The sequence below is a fragment of the Rhinolophus hipposideros genome, assembly GCF_964194185.1.
Source record: "Rhinolophus hipposideros genome assembly, chromosome: 9".
Taxonomy (NCBI): Eukaryota; Metazoa; Chordata; class Mammalia; order Chiroptera; family Rhinolophidae; genus Rhinolophus; species Rhinolophus hipposideros.
Window position 1 is genome coordinate 78469913 of NC_138055.1, and position 17429 is coordinate 78487341.

Sequence of the window (17429 nt, forward strand, 5' to 3'; positions counted from 1 at the left end):
TAACATTTGACTGTATATATATGTGTTATAGTAATGTAAGTACATGTTTATATTTGGGAAGGCAACTTTAAATAAGTAAATAATATGAGATGATGAAGCATTGCTAGGCATTCAACCTTAACATAAAACTTATCTCACAGCACTATTGTTCTTGGCAATATAGAAAACGGGCGATAACTTGATTTTCCTGTATGACGTTAACAAGAATGACATAAACCAGTAAATTAAGATTAGGATTACAGAAACTGAAAAGGGATTATACAATGAAGGAAATAGTTTCAGGATATTCCAACCCTACATAAAATCATGGTACTTAAATGAGATAATGGATATAAAGTGTTGAGTACAGAGCCACGCGCATCATAGAAACTCAGTTTACTTATGGGTTTCTTTAAATATTTTATAAAGATGTATGGAAGACCTATATCCCAGGCACTGGGTAAGTCATACTGGGAGATACAAAGACTAGAAAAAAAAACAAAACCAGCAAGATAGATGCAAAATTGATGATCTCAAAGGAGTTGATTCTAATGTACAAACCTGACATTACAATGCAAGAAAAAGGTGTTGCAAGCTGTACTCATTATCTCCAGGCTTTCATACTCAATTGTGTAGATTTTGAGGGTAAGAATAGTGTCTTATTCACCGTGTTATCTCCAGGGACTATCAAAATCAAGTGATCCCCACCCCCGCATCTAGAATTATTAGGTTGGTGCAAAAGTAATTGCGGTTTTTGCAATTTTTTTTTTTTAACCTTTTAAACTGCATTTACTTTTACACCAACCTAATCCTATGTTTCTTGATTGTCATTATCCTTTTGCAATGTGAATTGTTTTAGGTTAATTTAAAGTGGTATAATCAGAATGTTTTCAAATAAAAGGTTAAGGAATCCTCATATACTGTTGGTGGGAATGCAGATTTTTGCAGCCACTAGGGAAGGCAGTGTGGAGGTTCCTCAAAAAATTAAGAATAGAGTTATCATATGACCCAGCAATCCCTCTTCTGGGTATCTACTCAAAAAAATCTGAAAACATTTATCCATAAAGACACGTGTGCTCCGATGTTCATTGAAGCTTTATTTACGGTGGCCAAGACATGGAAACAACCAAAATGTCCTTCGATAGATGATTGGGTAAAGAAGATGTGGTATATATGCACAATGGAATAATACTATTCTGCGAAAAGAAAAGATGAAATAATGCCATTTGCAACAACATGGATGGATCTGGAAATTATTATGCTAAACGAAATAAATCAGACAGATAAAATAGAGAACCATATGATTTGACTGATATGTGTGATATAAAACTGAAAACAACAAAAGAACAAGGCAAAGAAATGAAGAAATAAAAGCTCATAGACACAGACAATAGTTCGGTGGTTACCGGAGGGTAAGAGAGGAGGGGGTTGGTAGATGAGGTAAAAGTGATAAAATATATGGTGATGGAAGGAGATTGACTCTGGGTGGTGAACACACAATGTGATATATAGGTGCTGTATTACAGAATTGTACACCTGAAATCTGTGCAACACTACTAACAATTGTCACCCCAATAAACTTTAATTTAAAAAAATAAAATAAATGAAAGTTTATTGAAAATGTAGCACTCATTATGTGCTCTTGAAAAATAAAATTATTTTATTGAGTAAATTGAGCTAAACAACTCAAATATTTTATATGTATTAGCTTATTTAAGCTTGCTAATAGTATGAGGAAAGTGCTATTGTTATCCATGTTTAACATAATTAGAAATCAAGTTACAGATTGTTATTTTCCCAAGGAGTGCCAAAGAATTTATAAAGGGTCCATAGATTTTATTCCATGTACTATATTAAATAAAACAAAATTGATTATGGATCCATCAATCTATTTCCAATATATTCCACCTTAATATTTTTTAAGAATATAAGTTAGAAATATTATTGTTGTTTATGTTGTGATTATATGTTTACTAGCTGCCATTAGTTGAGCAGCTACACTTATACAGGCCCAAGTCTTGATGCGCTACACACATTATCTCATTAAATCTCACACTAATACTTTAAAGTCAACATTATTTCTGTTAGACAAAGGAAGAGGCAGAGGGTCAGAGGCAATTTGTCCAGAGTCACATAACTAGTATAAATTGGAGCTTGGATCTAACCCAGGTCTGTTTAACTGTAATGTCTTTGTTCAGGAAATACATATTCAAATAGAAAGGCAAGAAAATCAGGAAAATGTGAGGGAAAAAGAGCAGGTTATAGTACGGTATCATTACAGTGTGTAAATCTTTGCTAATCTGTCTTCCCTGAGTAACTAATGCTCCTTTTGACTTGCCAATATATTTTTGGAAATTACTTAGATGTTTTATTCTATTAAATATATATACAAGGTATTTTATTATTCTTACTGATAATTCACATTGAATATATCTAGAAGCATCCGATTCTTATAATACCTTAGGTCACATATAATTATAAGAGGTGCCCGAATATTGACATATATTTTCCCTAATCTTGAGAAATATACTCTCTTAAAGCATGTAAGTCATGCTTTGTAAGGATAAATTATTACTAGAAGACTAATGGAAATCTTCATTTTGCTCATGCTTGAGAATAACTCTGCAAATACTATTCTGCTTTTCTAATTTATATTCTAAAAAACTGTTACCTTACCATTTAATTAAAATATGTATTTTGAGCTTTATGATATTTAAAATCTTATTTTTCCATTTAGCATATTCAGTTCTATTACATAGAACTCAATCAAGGTTTCTTAAAGTGTCCTTTTGCAAGATGATGTAAGATATTAAGAAAATGTATGCTGACTTAAATGGTGGTTTTATGGTAACGCACTTTATTATTTTATTATTGAGGTTTAAACTAACATACACCATTTTGTTAGTTTCAGGTATACAAATAAGTTAACTTACTTAAATGCATAACTGTCCACTCTTATTCTACTCCCTCTTACTTACTTAACTATTTATTTTCTTACAGTTCATCAACAAGCAAAAACTTTTTGTCTTAATTCAACTGCACCCAATTTAATATTCTACAGAATCACTCATTACCAGTAAAAAAATTATACAGCCCTTCATTTACAATTATCCTATGTATTTTGTAAAATCAATACATATAGAATTCTCTTGGCTCTAAAAATATGTAGAATTTTTACAGCATTGTTATGTAAAATACAATACATTAAGGCAAAAGAAAAACTATTAATTTATCTTTAAAATTAATGAAATAAACATTTTCTACCCGTTCCTCATTCCATTAGTGGTTAGTTATCTTGCTTCCATCACACCTATGTAGTTTAGAGGAGAAAAAAGTAGGGTATGTGGTTATTCCTGTAATAATAGCTTTCACGTATTATGCATTTATGGAAATTTTACTTTATTCCATCAGAAATATCAGGAATTAAGAAAGGAGCTGAGATAACAAACAGTGAAACAACTCCCCCAAATAAAAATATTAAAAATATGATGCCATAACTGGAAAATTTAAATGTAAATGTTGTCACATTATTAGCATTTCTATTTTTGTATTAGGTAGTGGCTATGTGTTTATTCGGATATCCAAGAATATATGAATGGTTGGTTACCTTTTCATATTATGAGTCTTTTAACAATAACATCATCATCAATTTGACAGAGTTTTATAGAGTGGGTATCATTTTCTTAATATTATCATAAAAATATATAGCCATTTCAGAGAAGGAATGAGCCAGAGCTGAACTTTTGTCTTATCTTGCTTTTTTTGTCTAGATCCCACTGTGCACCTCGCATTATTCAGAAACAACAAAAGTAAAGTTTCTGTTACAAAATCACCAAAGAAGACACAACCCAGGAGAGATGGTTACTTTGAAGGTATGTTTTAATCACAGATACATAAAAAGGTAAAAATTCTCAGTTGTTCTAAAGTACATATGTGAAAATTGTATGTAAAATATAACTAAATAAATATCAAAATATGACTCTTGGAGGTAAAATACTAATTCATTAGCACACTAGCTTAGTATTTGTATCAATGCTTATATAAATGTGAATTCCTTGTAGTTTTTTGTGAAATTCTTATACTGCTGTATCATTAATGTTACTAATTTTTATTTAAATTTTACACTGACAGATATTAACCTATATCAAAGGAAGTGATCACATGTCGAAATGATATTCTGATATAGTGACTTTACTGCCAATATACACAAATTGCATTAAAATTCAAAATTAAACTCCGGAATTTTAAATAATTTACTATATTTGAAGCTTGACCAACACACTTTTTTGGGTGGAGTATTGGCACATCTAAATGGCCACTTACATTTCTGATTTTAGCATTCAGAAGCATTGTGATTTACATTATTAAATAGAGATATTTAAATGTAATAGAGCAGCAAACGTGACTTAAAACAAGTTTGCTGTTGCTTTCTCTTTAATATTAAAATGATGATAGTTTTACCTATACTTTTAGATTGCAATTTCTAATAGGAAAAATGGACTCAATTAAATTTGAATAGAAGTAAACCGTTTAGAATTTGTAATATTTTGTCTTCAGTACATTGATTGAAAAATAGATACATTTTGATATATATTTCTATTCAGTAATATCTCAAACTAAAGAAAAATTTGATAACCACCTATTTTATACTTTTCTAGAGATGCCTTTTAAGTTCGTAGGGGTGGAAGACATGGGGTCTAGAATTTTCGTTAAAGTATATAGCAATAAATATACACATATAAAAATAAGTAAAGCACGTAAGACAAATTATTGAAATTGTTGGATCAATAAATGATGGTATTTGGAGGTTTGTTGTGACCATTTAGTTTTTTTAATATTTAAAATTTTCCATAGTACAACATTTAAAAAATGTGGTGACTATCGAAGTTGTCAAAACAATATTATTTCAAAAATAGTTATGCATTAGTATTTTAATAGAATTAAAATATATTCCCAATATAAAATAGGGCTTCAGGTTTAATCAGGGTTAATTTTCTTGTTATAGTGTTAACTTCACCATTCAGTATTTTTAAAAGGAAAAGTAGGAATTTTGCTAAAATCAATATCAATTCTACAGATATTACCTTGTTAAATGGTTTGTTCAGAAAGGAAAGGCCTAGAAGGAAAGATAATTGGGGCATTTTTGCCCTTTAAATTAGCATGTACGATCATGTACTAGAGAATCAGAAAGGAGAAATCTATCCTAATGTGCTCTATTGCATTTTTCTCTTGTCCTGTGAAATGTAAAGCTACGTTAACATCAAGAATAATATTTATATGTGTATGCCATATTTATTAATTTGTGTACTATTATAAATATACTAGGAACAGTTCAAATAATGATAAAGTGGCCTATAGCACATGAAATATTGCTATATGATAGCATGTGTGTTTTTATTTTCTTTCCCACTTGAAATGTATTTAGTTTACTTTTTATTTTTCAACTGCAAGTACATTCAGCATTTCATTAATGTCTCCATTTGACAAAATGGTCTTCATGCTGTACTAGATATTCTAATGATTAATAGTTATTTTAAGGCTCTATTTTTTTCTTTTTTGGAATGAATGGTCTTGGCAAAAACTAGTTTTGCGAGGCAAAACTTTTTTCCCCTCATTAATGTTTATTTCTGCCCCATTTTTTAAGAGGGAAGAGATAATTTGATCATTGCTGGCCAAGGTGAACCCCATATTATCTTTAACTGCTACTCTGGCTTCACTTGCCTCCTAGAGTCACACTCTTATGTTCTGGCCACAAAGGCCAGTCAACATCCAAGTCAGCAGCTTGACTAACCTCAGCTTCCCAGCACAGGATGAATTTTTAAACCAGATCTTTTGAGATGAAATGTACATAGTATAAAATACCCATTCTAGTACAATTCAATGAACTTCTATATATTTACATTACACAACCATCACCATAATCTAGTTTTAGAATGTTGGAAAGATGTTTCTTTTTTTCTCAAGTATTTCAAATAAAATTAATAATTGGGCATCTTATCCCACATAAATGAGGAAGATCAGAATTAAATTTTGCTGGAAGTTTGATGGAATGATTCTATGTGAAACAGTATCTCAACACAATGGCAGGCTGTCCCTGTTTTATCATTGCCTTGATTTTGTTGAAATTACATTATAATATTTTATCATTTCTGTGTAGGATGACCATTTATTTTATAATAATATTGTCTGATTTTTAAAAACTTAAATTTAAAACTACTTTCTTCACTTTGCAATATTGCCTATGTGTCTGATTTTTAAAAAATTAAATGTAAAAGTACTTGCTTCACTTTGCAATATTGCCGTGATCTCGCTTATAAATTGTGCTAATTTATAAGCACAATTTTTTGATTATTATTACAGACTTTATTTGCATGTCACTAGTAAGACAGAGAAGATGATAGATGTACTCTTGGTCTATGGTAAAATATATGCTTAAGTTTGTGGAATATTTAATACAAATATCAAGTTATGTTAAATGATATAAAGTAAATAATTATACTTTTTAATAAACTATGTTTTACAAAATATCCTTATATTTTGCCATATTCATAAATGTTGACAATTTTTGTCTAACTTGCCAGATTTAAACCTTTAACCCAATTAAGGCTGAGGAAACTTTGACCACACCTATTTTCAGGGTAACCTCCTACTTGTGCACTGTTTCAGATATCAGTCAATTATTTCTATGATACATGACTCAGTACCTGAGGACTTTACAGATTCAACATTGGTTTACTTGATTTATTTGTTTATTTTCAATATTTGTATTTATTTTATGTCAGGTACCTGTCTTAGTTTATCCTGTATCACTCAGAATACCTACATGGTTTTCATTATCTGATCTTGCTTTAGAATCTGATTCTTGATTTATCACTTTCTTGTTTATTACCTTATATATCTCCGACCAAGTGTCCTTTTTGTTTGTTTGTTACAAATATTCCATTTGGAAGCCTGATATACTCTTCTAGAGGTATCACTAGAAGAAGCATGACTTAATTCATGTAAGTGTGTACTCTAGAGTTAGTGTAACACAGTTTGAATCTTGATTCCACCATTATTGACTATGTAACCTTGGTGACATTATTTAACTTACCTTTTTATCATTATTTTTTAATCTGTGAAATTGGATATTAGTAGTACCTAGTTGTTGGGGATTACGTGACATCCTACTTGTGAAATGCTTGCAACACACAGTATGAATACATAGTACGTGCTTAAAACTTGTAATCATTAGTAATGGCCACTCATTTTTAAAGTATAGCTTTCTTCTTTTCTCTTCTTTGCAACTGGTAGTATTTATTGTATTTCTTGTGAAGTTTTATGCTAAGAGATTTACTTAAATTCTCTGATTCAGCCTTATCAGAGACTCTGAAAATGTATTATAACTGTCAACATTTATCAGATAAGGAAACAGGTTTTGAGGGTTTGATAAGTAACTTGTCCAAAGTCATACAGAGTATAAGTGGCTGGAGGGAAATGGGGATCATTTCTTTATCAAAACAAGGCTATCAAAAATCAAACAAATAACAGAATTCAAGAACAAAGGCTTATAGGTAACCCTGACATGTGTACAGATTTAGAATCAAAATATTTATGAAAGAAATAAAGGCTAATTATTGCATCAGGTAAATCTCTGGGAAACTCATAATCAGTTTTGTTATTTCTTTCTCAAAGCTTTAATTAACATAATTAAGAAACAGTTTAGTGCCAACAGGGTGATAAACAGCTCATCTGTTCCCAGTAATTAGCTACTACCTCAGCTAATATTAATATTATCATGATTAACGAACATAATTAAGTACCAAATATATTACTCTAAGTAAAGAATGACCATATTTTCAATCCTCTATTTTCATTTTTAGATAGATGTGAACCTTTTCACACAGCCCAAAAGTAAACATCATACTTTGGCTTCACTTATTACTTTTTACTTATACATAAATTTAATGACTTCCCTGCCTTAATCGGCTGAAGTTTTTTAATTTGCTATTCCTAAAGCCAAAATCAAATTCGGACTTCTGGCTTTGGCCAAGGAAGGAAGCTACACAAGCCAGGAAAAAAAGTGGATCTGGACCAACAACCTTTTCAGAGAAGAAGGTTTTGTCTTAGCTCCTCCATTATCTGGGGCAATTTTCCTTGATTTTAAAGTCAAGTTTTCTCAATTCCCAGTCTGGTGCTGTCATCACCAACATGCTTCCTATTTTTTGTCTTATAAAACTGAGCATTTACACATACCATATGTCCATATATATCATAGATGTTGAAATATTTCTGTATTAGACTTTTGAGTATTGAAGGCATTAAACGACGTTTAATTTCTATAATGTTTACTTCAGACCATTTCTAATCAAATCATCTTCCTTTGTGGTATTTTTTTTTTACTGTATGATTATAAGCATTTTCTACTCCAGCTTTCTCCTTTTTAATGCCAGCCTAAAGCGTAGAGTCACAGTATACAGATTGTTTTAAAATAAGTCTTGTATTTCCATAGCTATATAGAGCAGTTGCTAATAGTGCCAACGTGCCTAAATATTAAGAACTAGTAGAATAAATGCCACTGGGTGTATGCTGGCAACTAAAGATTACCTGAAGGCATACTTTAAGAGGAGATGCTCAGAATCATTTCTACTGAGCAAGACTCAACATTAGTCACAGTAGACATGGATATGTATATTTATAAAATATGATTTGTCCATTAGTATCTCAGTTTCCAACAATCACTATACTTTGCATTACTATTTTCCTACTCAATTTTAAGTTTCATGTATCCACAGCCCTTTGCATAGTGCCTAATGCATAACTGATGTGTAAGAAATCTTTTGTAATAAATAAATAAAAGCACAGAGAACACTACCCTTAAATCGCTTCAAATATAGACGGAGATGCACTGTGCTTTAATATGTTATTGAGCATGCTGCTTCCTTTGACAAATGGGATTCACTGTCCTATGCATTATGGAAAATCTCTTCACTTGGCTAACTCTTGTCATCTCAGACACTAATCACTTAGGGAAACTTTTCTGATTCTAGCTTGCAGCACCACTCACTGGGTCCTCTGAATAAACTTTATCTACCATATATTATAATGAATATGATATAATTTAATAGCCTCTTTACCCTTGCCTGCCATGTACCACTTGTGCAAGCCATAGTTCCAAGTGCTTTATCTATAATAACTAATGAAATCCCCACAACAACCTTTGGAGGTGTGAGACAAAACTTCATTCTTTTTAGAAAAGTGAAAATCTGTCTGCACTAACAAGAAATCAACTAGCAAAATCTTAAAGTTCAATTTTTGTATGATTATTTTCATGTATATAATTTCAACTTAACTAATAGAGAGAACCTTTTCTGAAGAAAGGTTCCTGAGGAAAGAGTCAGTAGCAAAAATAAATAAAATTGAAAAGTAAGTTAGATGCCCAAGTTAAAGATAGTTGAAGATCAGAAGCTATATTTTAATTTTTTAATTGAATATGATAGCCATTTATAGAACTATGTATCTAAAATCTTTGTAAGGCCTCCCATTGCACTTACAAACAAAAGCCATACTCTATATCATGGCCTACCTGACTGTAATAAATGCCACAGGACATTGCCTGCAATTTCCTCTTTCTATTTTCTCGAATATGGTAAGCATTTTCTTTGGGGCTTTTGTATTTTATCTTTCTGCCTAGAAACGCTGCCCTACACACTTTGCACATAGGGCTCTTCTCATTGCTTAGTTTACACTTGTAGTCCCCTCAGAGGGCTTTCCATTGCAATAAATCCTAAAAAAGCCCTCTCCTCTCGATCCAGTTGCTCTCTTTCATGGCACCCACTGCATTCATAGTATTTATCTGCTATTGTCTTATTTGTTAATTTAAAATGTTACTTACATGTTGTGTTTCCACCAATAGAGTATAGTTCCATGAAAGGAGAACCATTATAATCTTATTCACTGTATATTCTCAGCACCTAGAATAGAGACAGGTAGATAAGTGGTACTCAATAAATATTTGAATACAGAAGAAAATAAGTGTATATGACATGCTTATAATTAAAACTCTCTAAATATATTTTAGGGGCTATCATACTATGTGGTAAATAAAATTTGGAGTCGCTGAAATTTTATACAGAAAAAAATAAGGTTATTAGGAAATTTAGTTGAAGGGAATGGCAATCTGGGGTGAAAAAAGTATGTTATTAAACTCTTCTTTATCTACATCAGTTATAATTTGTATTTTCTAATTTCCCCCCAAATTTAGCCATAGTTGAATATATATATATATGTATATATATACATATATATATATATATATATATTCTATTCCAACATGTATATTTACATATACATATATATCATATATACCTTATATATGTATGATTTTCATATATTATATATAAATGGATAATATATAATTGCCAAATATACACTTTATATATATATATATATATATGTATATATATATATATGTTTCATATGTGTGTATATATATGTATATACATGCAGATAGAAATATATGATGTGTATATGGTTAAGTTAAAAATGGAAAGGGATTTTAGAGCTCTTAGAGTTTTTTGAAATGAACCATGATATGTAGCCTGTGAGATTTTATTACTTATTTTTCATTTAAAAAAATAAAAGAGGAGTTCTCCTTCTGATAATAGAGGACTATGTAATTCAGACCAACCCTCCTGCAGAGAATAACCACAAGAGTTAGAAATTTTATTTTTTAAAAATCTGCTTTAAGTGATTGAAAAACTAACAAATAAGTAAAGAATTATGACTCAAGAAGGAAATCTAGAGAGCCGAGAAGCTGAGCAAAGCTTTGATCATGTCACCAGTGTAGGTGAACTAGAAATAGACTTCCTACTAGCCTCTTGCCAGGAATACACATAAACCATCTCCAAAAAAGATAAGCTTCAAATTGTCTCTATAATTCCTCCTATACAATAGTTGGCACATAATAAAAAATAGGCATAGAAGGAGATGAGACAATATCATTTAAAACCACAAAAAACAATAGAAATAGAGCCAACAAGATTTCAGATAACTTTGGGGATATGGAAGAGGAAATTGAGAATTTCAACAAGATATTAAACCTATAAACATATCCAAATGGAACGTGTATAATTTAAAATCACAACAACTGCAATTAAGAAGTCAATGGATGGATTTAACTATAAAACTGAAGAGAGAATATGGGTCTGATAGCTGTGAAAGGAATATCCAAATTGAAGAATGATATGAGAGGGAATAAAAAATGTAGAAAAGAGAAGAGACATGCGAAATACAGCAGAAATATCTAACTCATGTAATTACAGAACGAGAAAGAGAGGTGAAAGAGTAGAAGTAAATATTTTTAAGAGTTAGTTGTTGAGAATTTACCAAAAGTGAAGAAAAACCTCAAGTTATGGATTCACAAAACTCCATAAGAGACTACCCTTGCTACATAGAAGCTTGATCTCAGACTCCTAGTCTCCAGAGCTACAAGGAAATAAATTCATGTTGTTTAAGTCTGCAGTCTGTGGTATTTTCTTATGGCAGCCCAAACTGATTAATACACAATGTAATGATACATTCAGAGTGCTAAAAGAAAATAAGTTCCACCATGAAAGTGTCCACCAAAACTCTGTCTTTCAAAAATGAGAGCAAGGCATTCCTATCACCAAGCTCCCTAGCTGCTGCTTCTCTGTACAGCCACACAGAAAGAGGAGGACACCTGAATTCCTGAGCCAAAGCTTCACAGAGGAAGTGGGGGAAATTAGTGGTTCTGGGAGAAGCCTATAGCACCCTTTCTTTATCTGTGTTGTCCATTGCCTCTGAAAGAAACCTCTCTCCCTACCTCTATATGATGTGTGTGTACTGGCTACCTAGGATACTTTCTATATTTCTGGGACAACCCATAATCCTCTCAAAGCCTCAGAGAATTATTACAAAACTTTATGTAAAGTTTATCATCACGAACTTAGTCTTCTATCTAAATGAAGTGACAATGGATTTGGACTGAGAAGACTTTAGGTTTGAATCTTATATAGACACTCACTAGCTGTATGATCCATGTCTTGGTTTACTCAGCTGTAAATGGGAACACCAATTTTCTTACGTTATTTTGAAACTACAATAACCTTAGGCCTTCCAGATAAAGATGATGGATATGAAAACCCTCACTAAAATTTCAGTGGAGATATTGTTAAGATACATACATACTAACAAATATGGGAATATTAGGACGATGCAAGAGCAATATAATTTTTTTTAGTCAAGAAAATAAAAATATGAGTAATTATTATACAACAAAAGTTTAAACCAGCAAAGAGATGTGAGAACTATCTCAAACTCAAAGTTTCAGGAATTGATAGTATTAGGACATCTAAAAGTGTGGTGAAGAGGGTATTCAAATAAGTAAGTCCGGGTTACTCTTGCAAAACTTTTGAACTTAATTCTTTAGATTGGAATAATGCAGTCTCTGAACTCAGGAACACCAGACTTATTTGAGAATCTTGGCACCTTGCTAAAATTAAGAATAAAAATTATACATATACACAATACATGTTATAGTCCCAGCTCTTCCCCTGCTCAGCTCTCAGAATGCTGATAACCATGATTTTTAGTCAACCTCAGTGGCCATAAAAAAATACCATAGACTGGATGGCTTAAAAAACAGAAATTTATTTTTCACACTTCTGGAGGCTGGAAAGTCCAAGATCAAGTTACCAGCTGAATTGATTCCTGGTGAGAGCTCTCTTTGTGGCTTAGAGATGACCACTTTCTTGCTAGGTACACACGTGGCTTTTTCTAGGTGCATGCATAGAGAGATGGATATGTCTCTTCCTCTTCTTATAGGGCCATAAATCCTATCATGAGGGCCCCACCCTATGACCTAATTTAACCCTAATTACCTCCCAAAGATCCATCTCCAAATACCATTTAGAGTTTCAATATAGGAATTTTAGGGGGACACCAACATTTGGTTCACAATACCATGCCTTTAACCACCAGGCAAGAGATTAGAGAGTCTTGCTGGAGAGTTGTATCATTCCAAGAGGAAGTAGCTAAATACTGACATCACGTATTTCCAATATAGGACTCAGGCAAGTCATCTCTAGGTGAGGATTTCAGATGATATGCCATGCCCACTTGTGAAGAGTTTCCTAGAACTTTGTAGACCGCAACAATAAAACATAAGCACAGGGGCCAGTCTGGTGGCTCAGGTGGTTGGAGCTTCATGCTCCTAACTCCGAAGGCTGCCAGTTGGATTCCCATATGGGCCAGTGAGCTATCAACCACAAGGTTGCCGGTTCAATTCCTCGAGTCCCACAAGGGATGGTGGGCTCCACCCTCTGCAACTAAGATTGAACAGGTCACCTTTAGCTGAGATGCCACTGAGCTCCCAGATGGCTCAGTTGGTTGGAGCGCGTCCTGTCAACCACAAGGTTGTCGGTTCGACTCCCACAAGGGATGGTGGGCTGCGCCCCCTGCAAATAGCAACGTCAACTGGACCTGGAGCTGAGCTGCGCCCTTCACAACTAAGATTGAAAGGACAACAAGTTGACTTGGAAAAAAGTCCTGGAAGTACACACTGTTCCCCAATAAAGTCCTGTTCCCCTTCCCCAATAAAAAATCTTAAAAAAAAACAAAAACAAAAACAAACAAACAAAAAACATGACCCTTGAAACCACCAGATGTGATTTGAAAAAATAAACAAATAAAATAAAATGTAGGCACATAAATGTGGATTCTTAAACACCTAAAAGAAAGCTATGACATCAAAGAAAACAAAGTAACAATCAACTTGAAAGAAACAGACTGTAGCAGGTGAATAAAACTTCAAAAAATACCATGAACATTCTCATAGACCTAAGAAAAGATTTCATCTATGAAATACAAAAGAAAGGGATTAGAAAAGAACCTCTTCAAAAATATACCATTATAATAGAAGTGAAAACTTGGAAGACGATAAAGTTAGAAGACAGTAATAAAGCAATTTCCCAGAAACTGGAGCAAAATACAATGTGACAGAAAATATGAGAGAAAAGAAAAAAGGAGAGATTTAGTCCAGGAGATCCAACCCTTGATAAATAATAATAGGATATTCAGAAAGACAGAACATGACAACAAATCGATTAAAGGAAATTATCAGAGAAACATTCCAAAAATGTCCAAAACTAAGGGGTACCAATTTCTAGATCAAGAGGCCCATTAAATGTTAGGAAAATGAATGAAAATTAAGCTGTCTTTGTGGCACATCTTAGAAAAATGTCATAAAACCAGGGGCAATGGAAAGACCCTAAACGTGCTCCAGAAAGAAAAACACAGATCACTTGCAATGGATCAGTTATCAGTTGAAGTTCCCAACTTTCATCTTAAAACCAAAAGATAGTAGAACAGTACACGAGTATTCAACATTTTTAGGAAAAATTATTTCAACCCACAATTCTATAAACAGGCAAACTATTAATCACATTCAAAAATATAAAAGCACAACAAATCTTAATTTATCTCCCTTGCAGTCTTGTTCAGGAATCTACTGGAGGAACTTCTCCACAAAAATAAAAAAAAGTAGACCATGAAAAAGGAATGCGTGAGTTCTAGCAAGGAAAAGAGACAAAGGAATCTCTACAATGGTGGTGAAGGGAGATACCAAGGTGATAGCTCATGCAGGCGTAGAAAATAAACACTCTGTGATGACAGAAAACATCCTAAGTAATCTCCCTGAGAGGGGGAAAAAAATCTGTCTGTCTGATGGGCTGGAACATACGAGTATTTGATAGGAGTTATACTCTAGGAAGAGAGTTCTGGGGTGACCTATGGATACGTTTACAGAACACTAACTCATGGACACACAGTAGATATACCCTGCAAACAGAGAATTTGGAGACTCATGTAGTACGTAGGAAACTAAATGTAAAAAGTGAGATAGCTAAATGTGAGAGAACAAGTCATACAAGAAAGGAAATGTAATCGGTACCTGCTGTGCCACTTCTTTTCTATTAGCAGCCGTTGATTAGCAAATCAACCCTTAAATTTGGGGAACACAGTAGTCCTGACACAGCGCTACGTTTCCTGAGCTTTAAAAACAAAGGAGAGAAGATCGCACAGCATGCTTAGGACAGTGGGGACACTGTAATGCCGGGTCACAGCATGTGGTGTCCAACTCATTCTGGACATAAGAAATGCATGGGAATGGGAGACAAGGCTGTGAATCTGCAGACAATTTCACAGTTCAAGGAAGCCATCAGCTCTGGAGATCCCAGCAGCTTTTATAATTAGTTCGTCATATATTCTCCCCAGGTACCTGACCAGTTAGTAACCCACTCCACTTAGGGGTATGTAACTAGCGCCCCTTTCCTGGTGCAGTTGCATTTCATCAATATTGATTACTTAGTGCTCAATAAGCCATCTCAACCATTAGGTAAAAGCTGTGCTTGGTCTAGTGCAGCTGCATTCTCATGGATCTTAGATTCAGTATAGATTAAATTCTAACAATTTCTTGACCTGAGGTTCAAATCCTCATATCTCCCTCTAGCCCGAGGAAAAACCATAGAACAAGCTATTAACCTTTACCTTCCAGGACCCTATATGGCTCAATTGTAAATAACATTTATATAGTCATAAATAGGGAAACATTAAATCATGATCTAACTAAAAATTATAAATTGTCTGGGAAATGGGAAGGGGACACATATTCGATATACATAGGCACATATTGAAGAGGTGTTATAAAAGGGCTAAATCTCTATCCTTAATATTGTGAAGTCAATAGATTATATTAGAATAAATAAAGACTTCAACATGTATGTGGGCCAATAGAAGCAATGACTAAACATGTGGTTGCCTGTAAGAGGGTAAACTGGAGATGTTTAACCTGCTTCCTACCTACTGAATGAGAAGAATGATGCCTGTCCCCTAGCGTAGTAGTTAGGAGTGAAATCATCGCTTAGGGCAGTGCTTGGTATATGGCAGCAAGCATTATTTTTATTTCCATTAGCATTCCAAATTCACTATAACTTTCTTTCTCAGTAAATGCTGTCCCACTTCCTTTCCAAGACTACACTTTTAATCTTTACTTTGGTTAGTAGTCTGCTGCCTGATCCCATGATATTTTACATGTGTAGTTATCTTCTATCTTTCGTTTCTTAAATTTCTGTCTCTACTATATCTACTAACTTCTTAAAAATCAACATATGAATAAACTCTATCTCTGCCATTGAAAATATGATTGTATCTACTTTTCAAGCTCCTATCCCATCTCTCTCTCTCTCTTTTCTTTATCAAGCCCGTTAAGCAGTCTGATCAGTGTCTTTATTCTGTACCTTCTGTTCTTTCTACATTTTTCATTCATTCAGAAAGAATTTTTGAGCTTCTATTTTCCTTCGTTTTACTTGAGACTGAAGGCACAACAATAACAACAACAAAACAAACAATACAACAAACAAACAAAACAATAGTTCCTACTTCAGGACTTCAGCCTAGTGACAGACAAACTAATAAACTGTAACTTATAATCTCATGCACCATTCTTTTGTAAAGTCAAGCAGTGTACACTTCCGGTCACATTCCCATCCTTCTACTCAAACTGCATTCACTACAGTCATCAGTGTTAACCTCTTAATTGCTAAACTCAAGAACTTCTTTCCTGCTCTCATTCTGTTTGCCCTTTCTTCAGGAATTTCTCTCCCTAGAATTTATCTTCATTTTTTATATTCAATACCCACTCTCTTCTGATTCTCCTATTTATGTAGCCATTCCTTTTTAATTGTCTTCTCTGCCTATTCCTGTTACTTAAATGTCAATATCCTATAGAATTTATAATAGACCTTATTCTCTATTCAAGCCACATATTGGTTTAGTCATACAGCAGACATTTCTTTTGTCACACTTCAAATCCAGCATGTCTAACATGAAGTATATTATATTATTCCATTTGCCCACCTGTTTAATTCTTTTTATTCCCTGTTCCTGATAATAGTATCATTAAACATTCACTCACTTAACCTAGACAAATCAGAATCATTCTTTTTTCTTAATTTTATTTTTTTTATTTTTTTATTAAATTGAGGTGACAATGGTTAGTAAAATTACATAGGCTTCAAGTGTACAATTCTCTAATACATCATCTACATATCACATTTGTTTGCTCATTTGCTAAGTATAAGCACTGTTCCTGCATAAGCCATTGCCTGCAATGTCTGTTGCCTTGAAATATTGTAGTAGCCGCCTTTCTAGTACCCATACATCTCTCAGTCTTGTTAATGCTATCATCTATACCTGTACTACAGTGTCTTTCTAAACTCTAATCCTGGATACAGCACACCCCTGTTCAAAAATCTTGCAATGTCTTTCTGTTTCCTCAGATACAAATTCCAAAGACTTAAGCATACAATGCCCTTTACATGCTGTTTCCAACCTACCTTTTCCAGCACCACCTTATACCATTTCTTCCCCACCTCTAAAATATCCCCTAACCA

The 17429-nt window shown here is 33.1% G+C and overlaps 1 protein-coding gene across 1 annotated transcript in view; it reads left to right on the forward strand.

Annotated features, from left to right (window-relative positions):
• The window catches only part of LRRIQ1 (leucine rich repeats and IQ motif containing 1), a gene marked incomplete at its 3' end in the record, with an annotated part of 181737 nt that overhangs the window by 105154 nt on the left and 59154 nt on the right, over positions 1-17429 (forward strand). The window contains exon 22 of the mRNA XM_081060280.1: positions 3750-3851. Within this exon, the coding sequence (XP_080916406.1) occupies positions 3750-3851 (102 nt within the window). The remainder of the gene's footprint in view (positions 1-3749; positions 3852-17429) is intronic.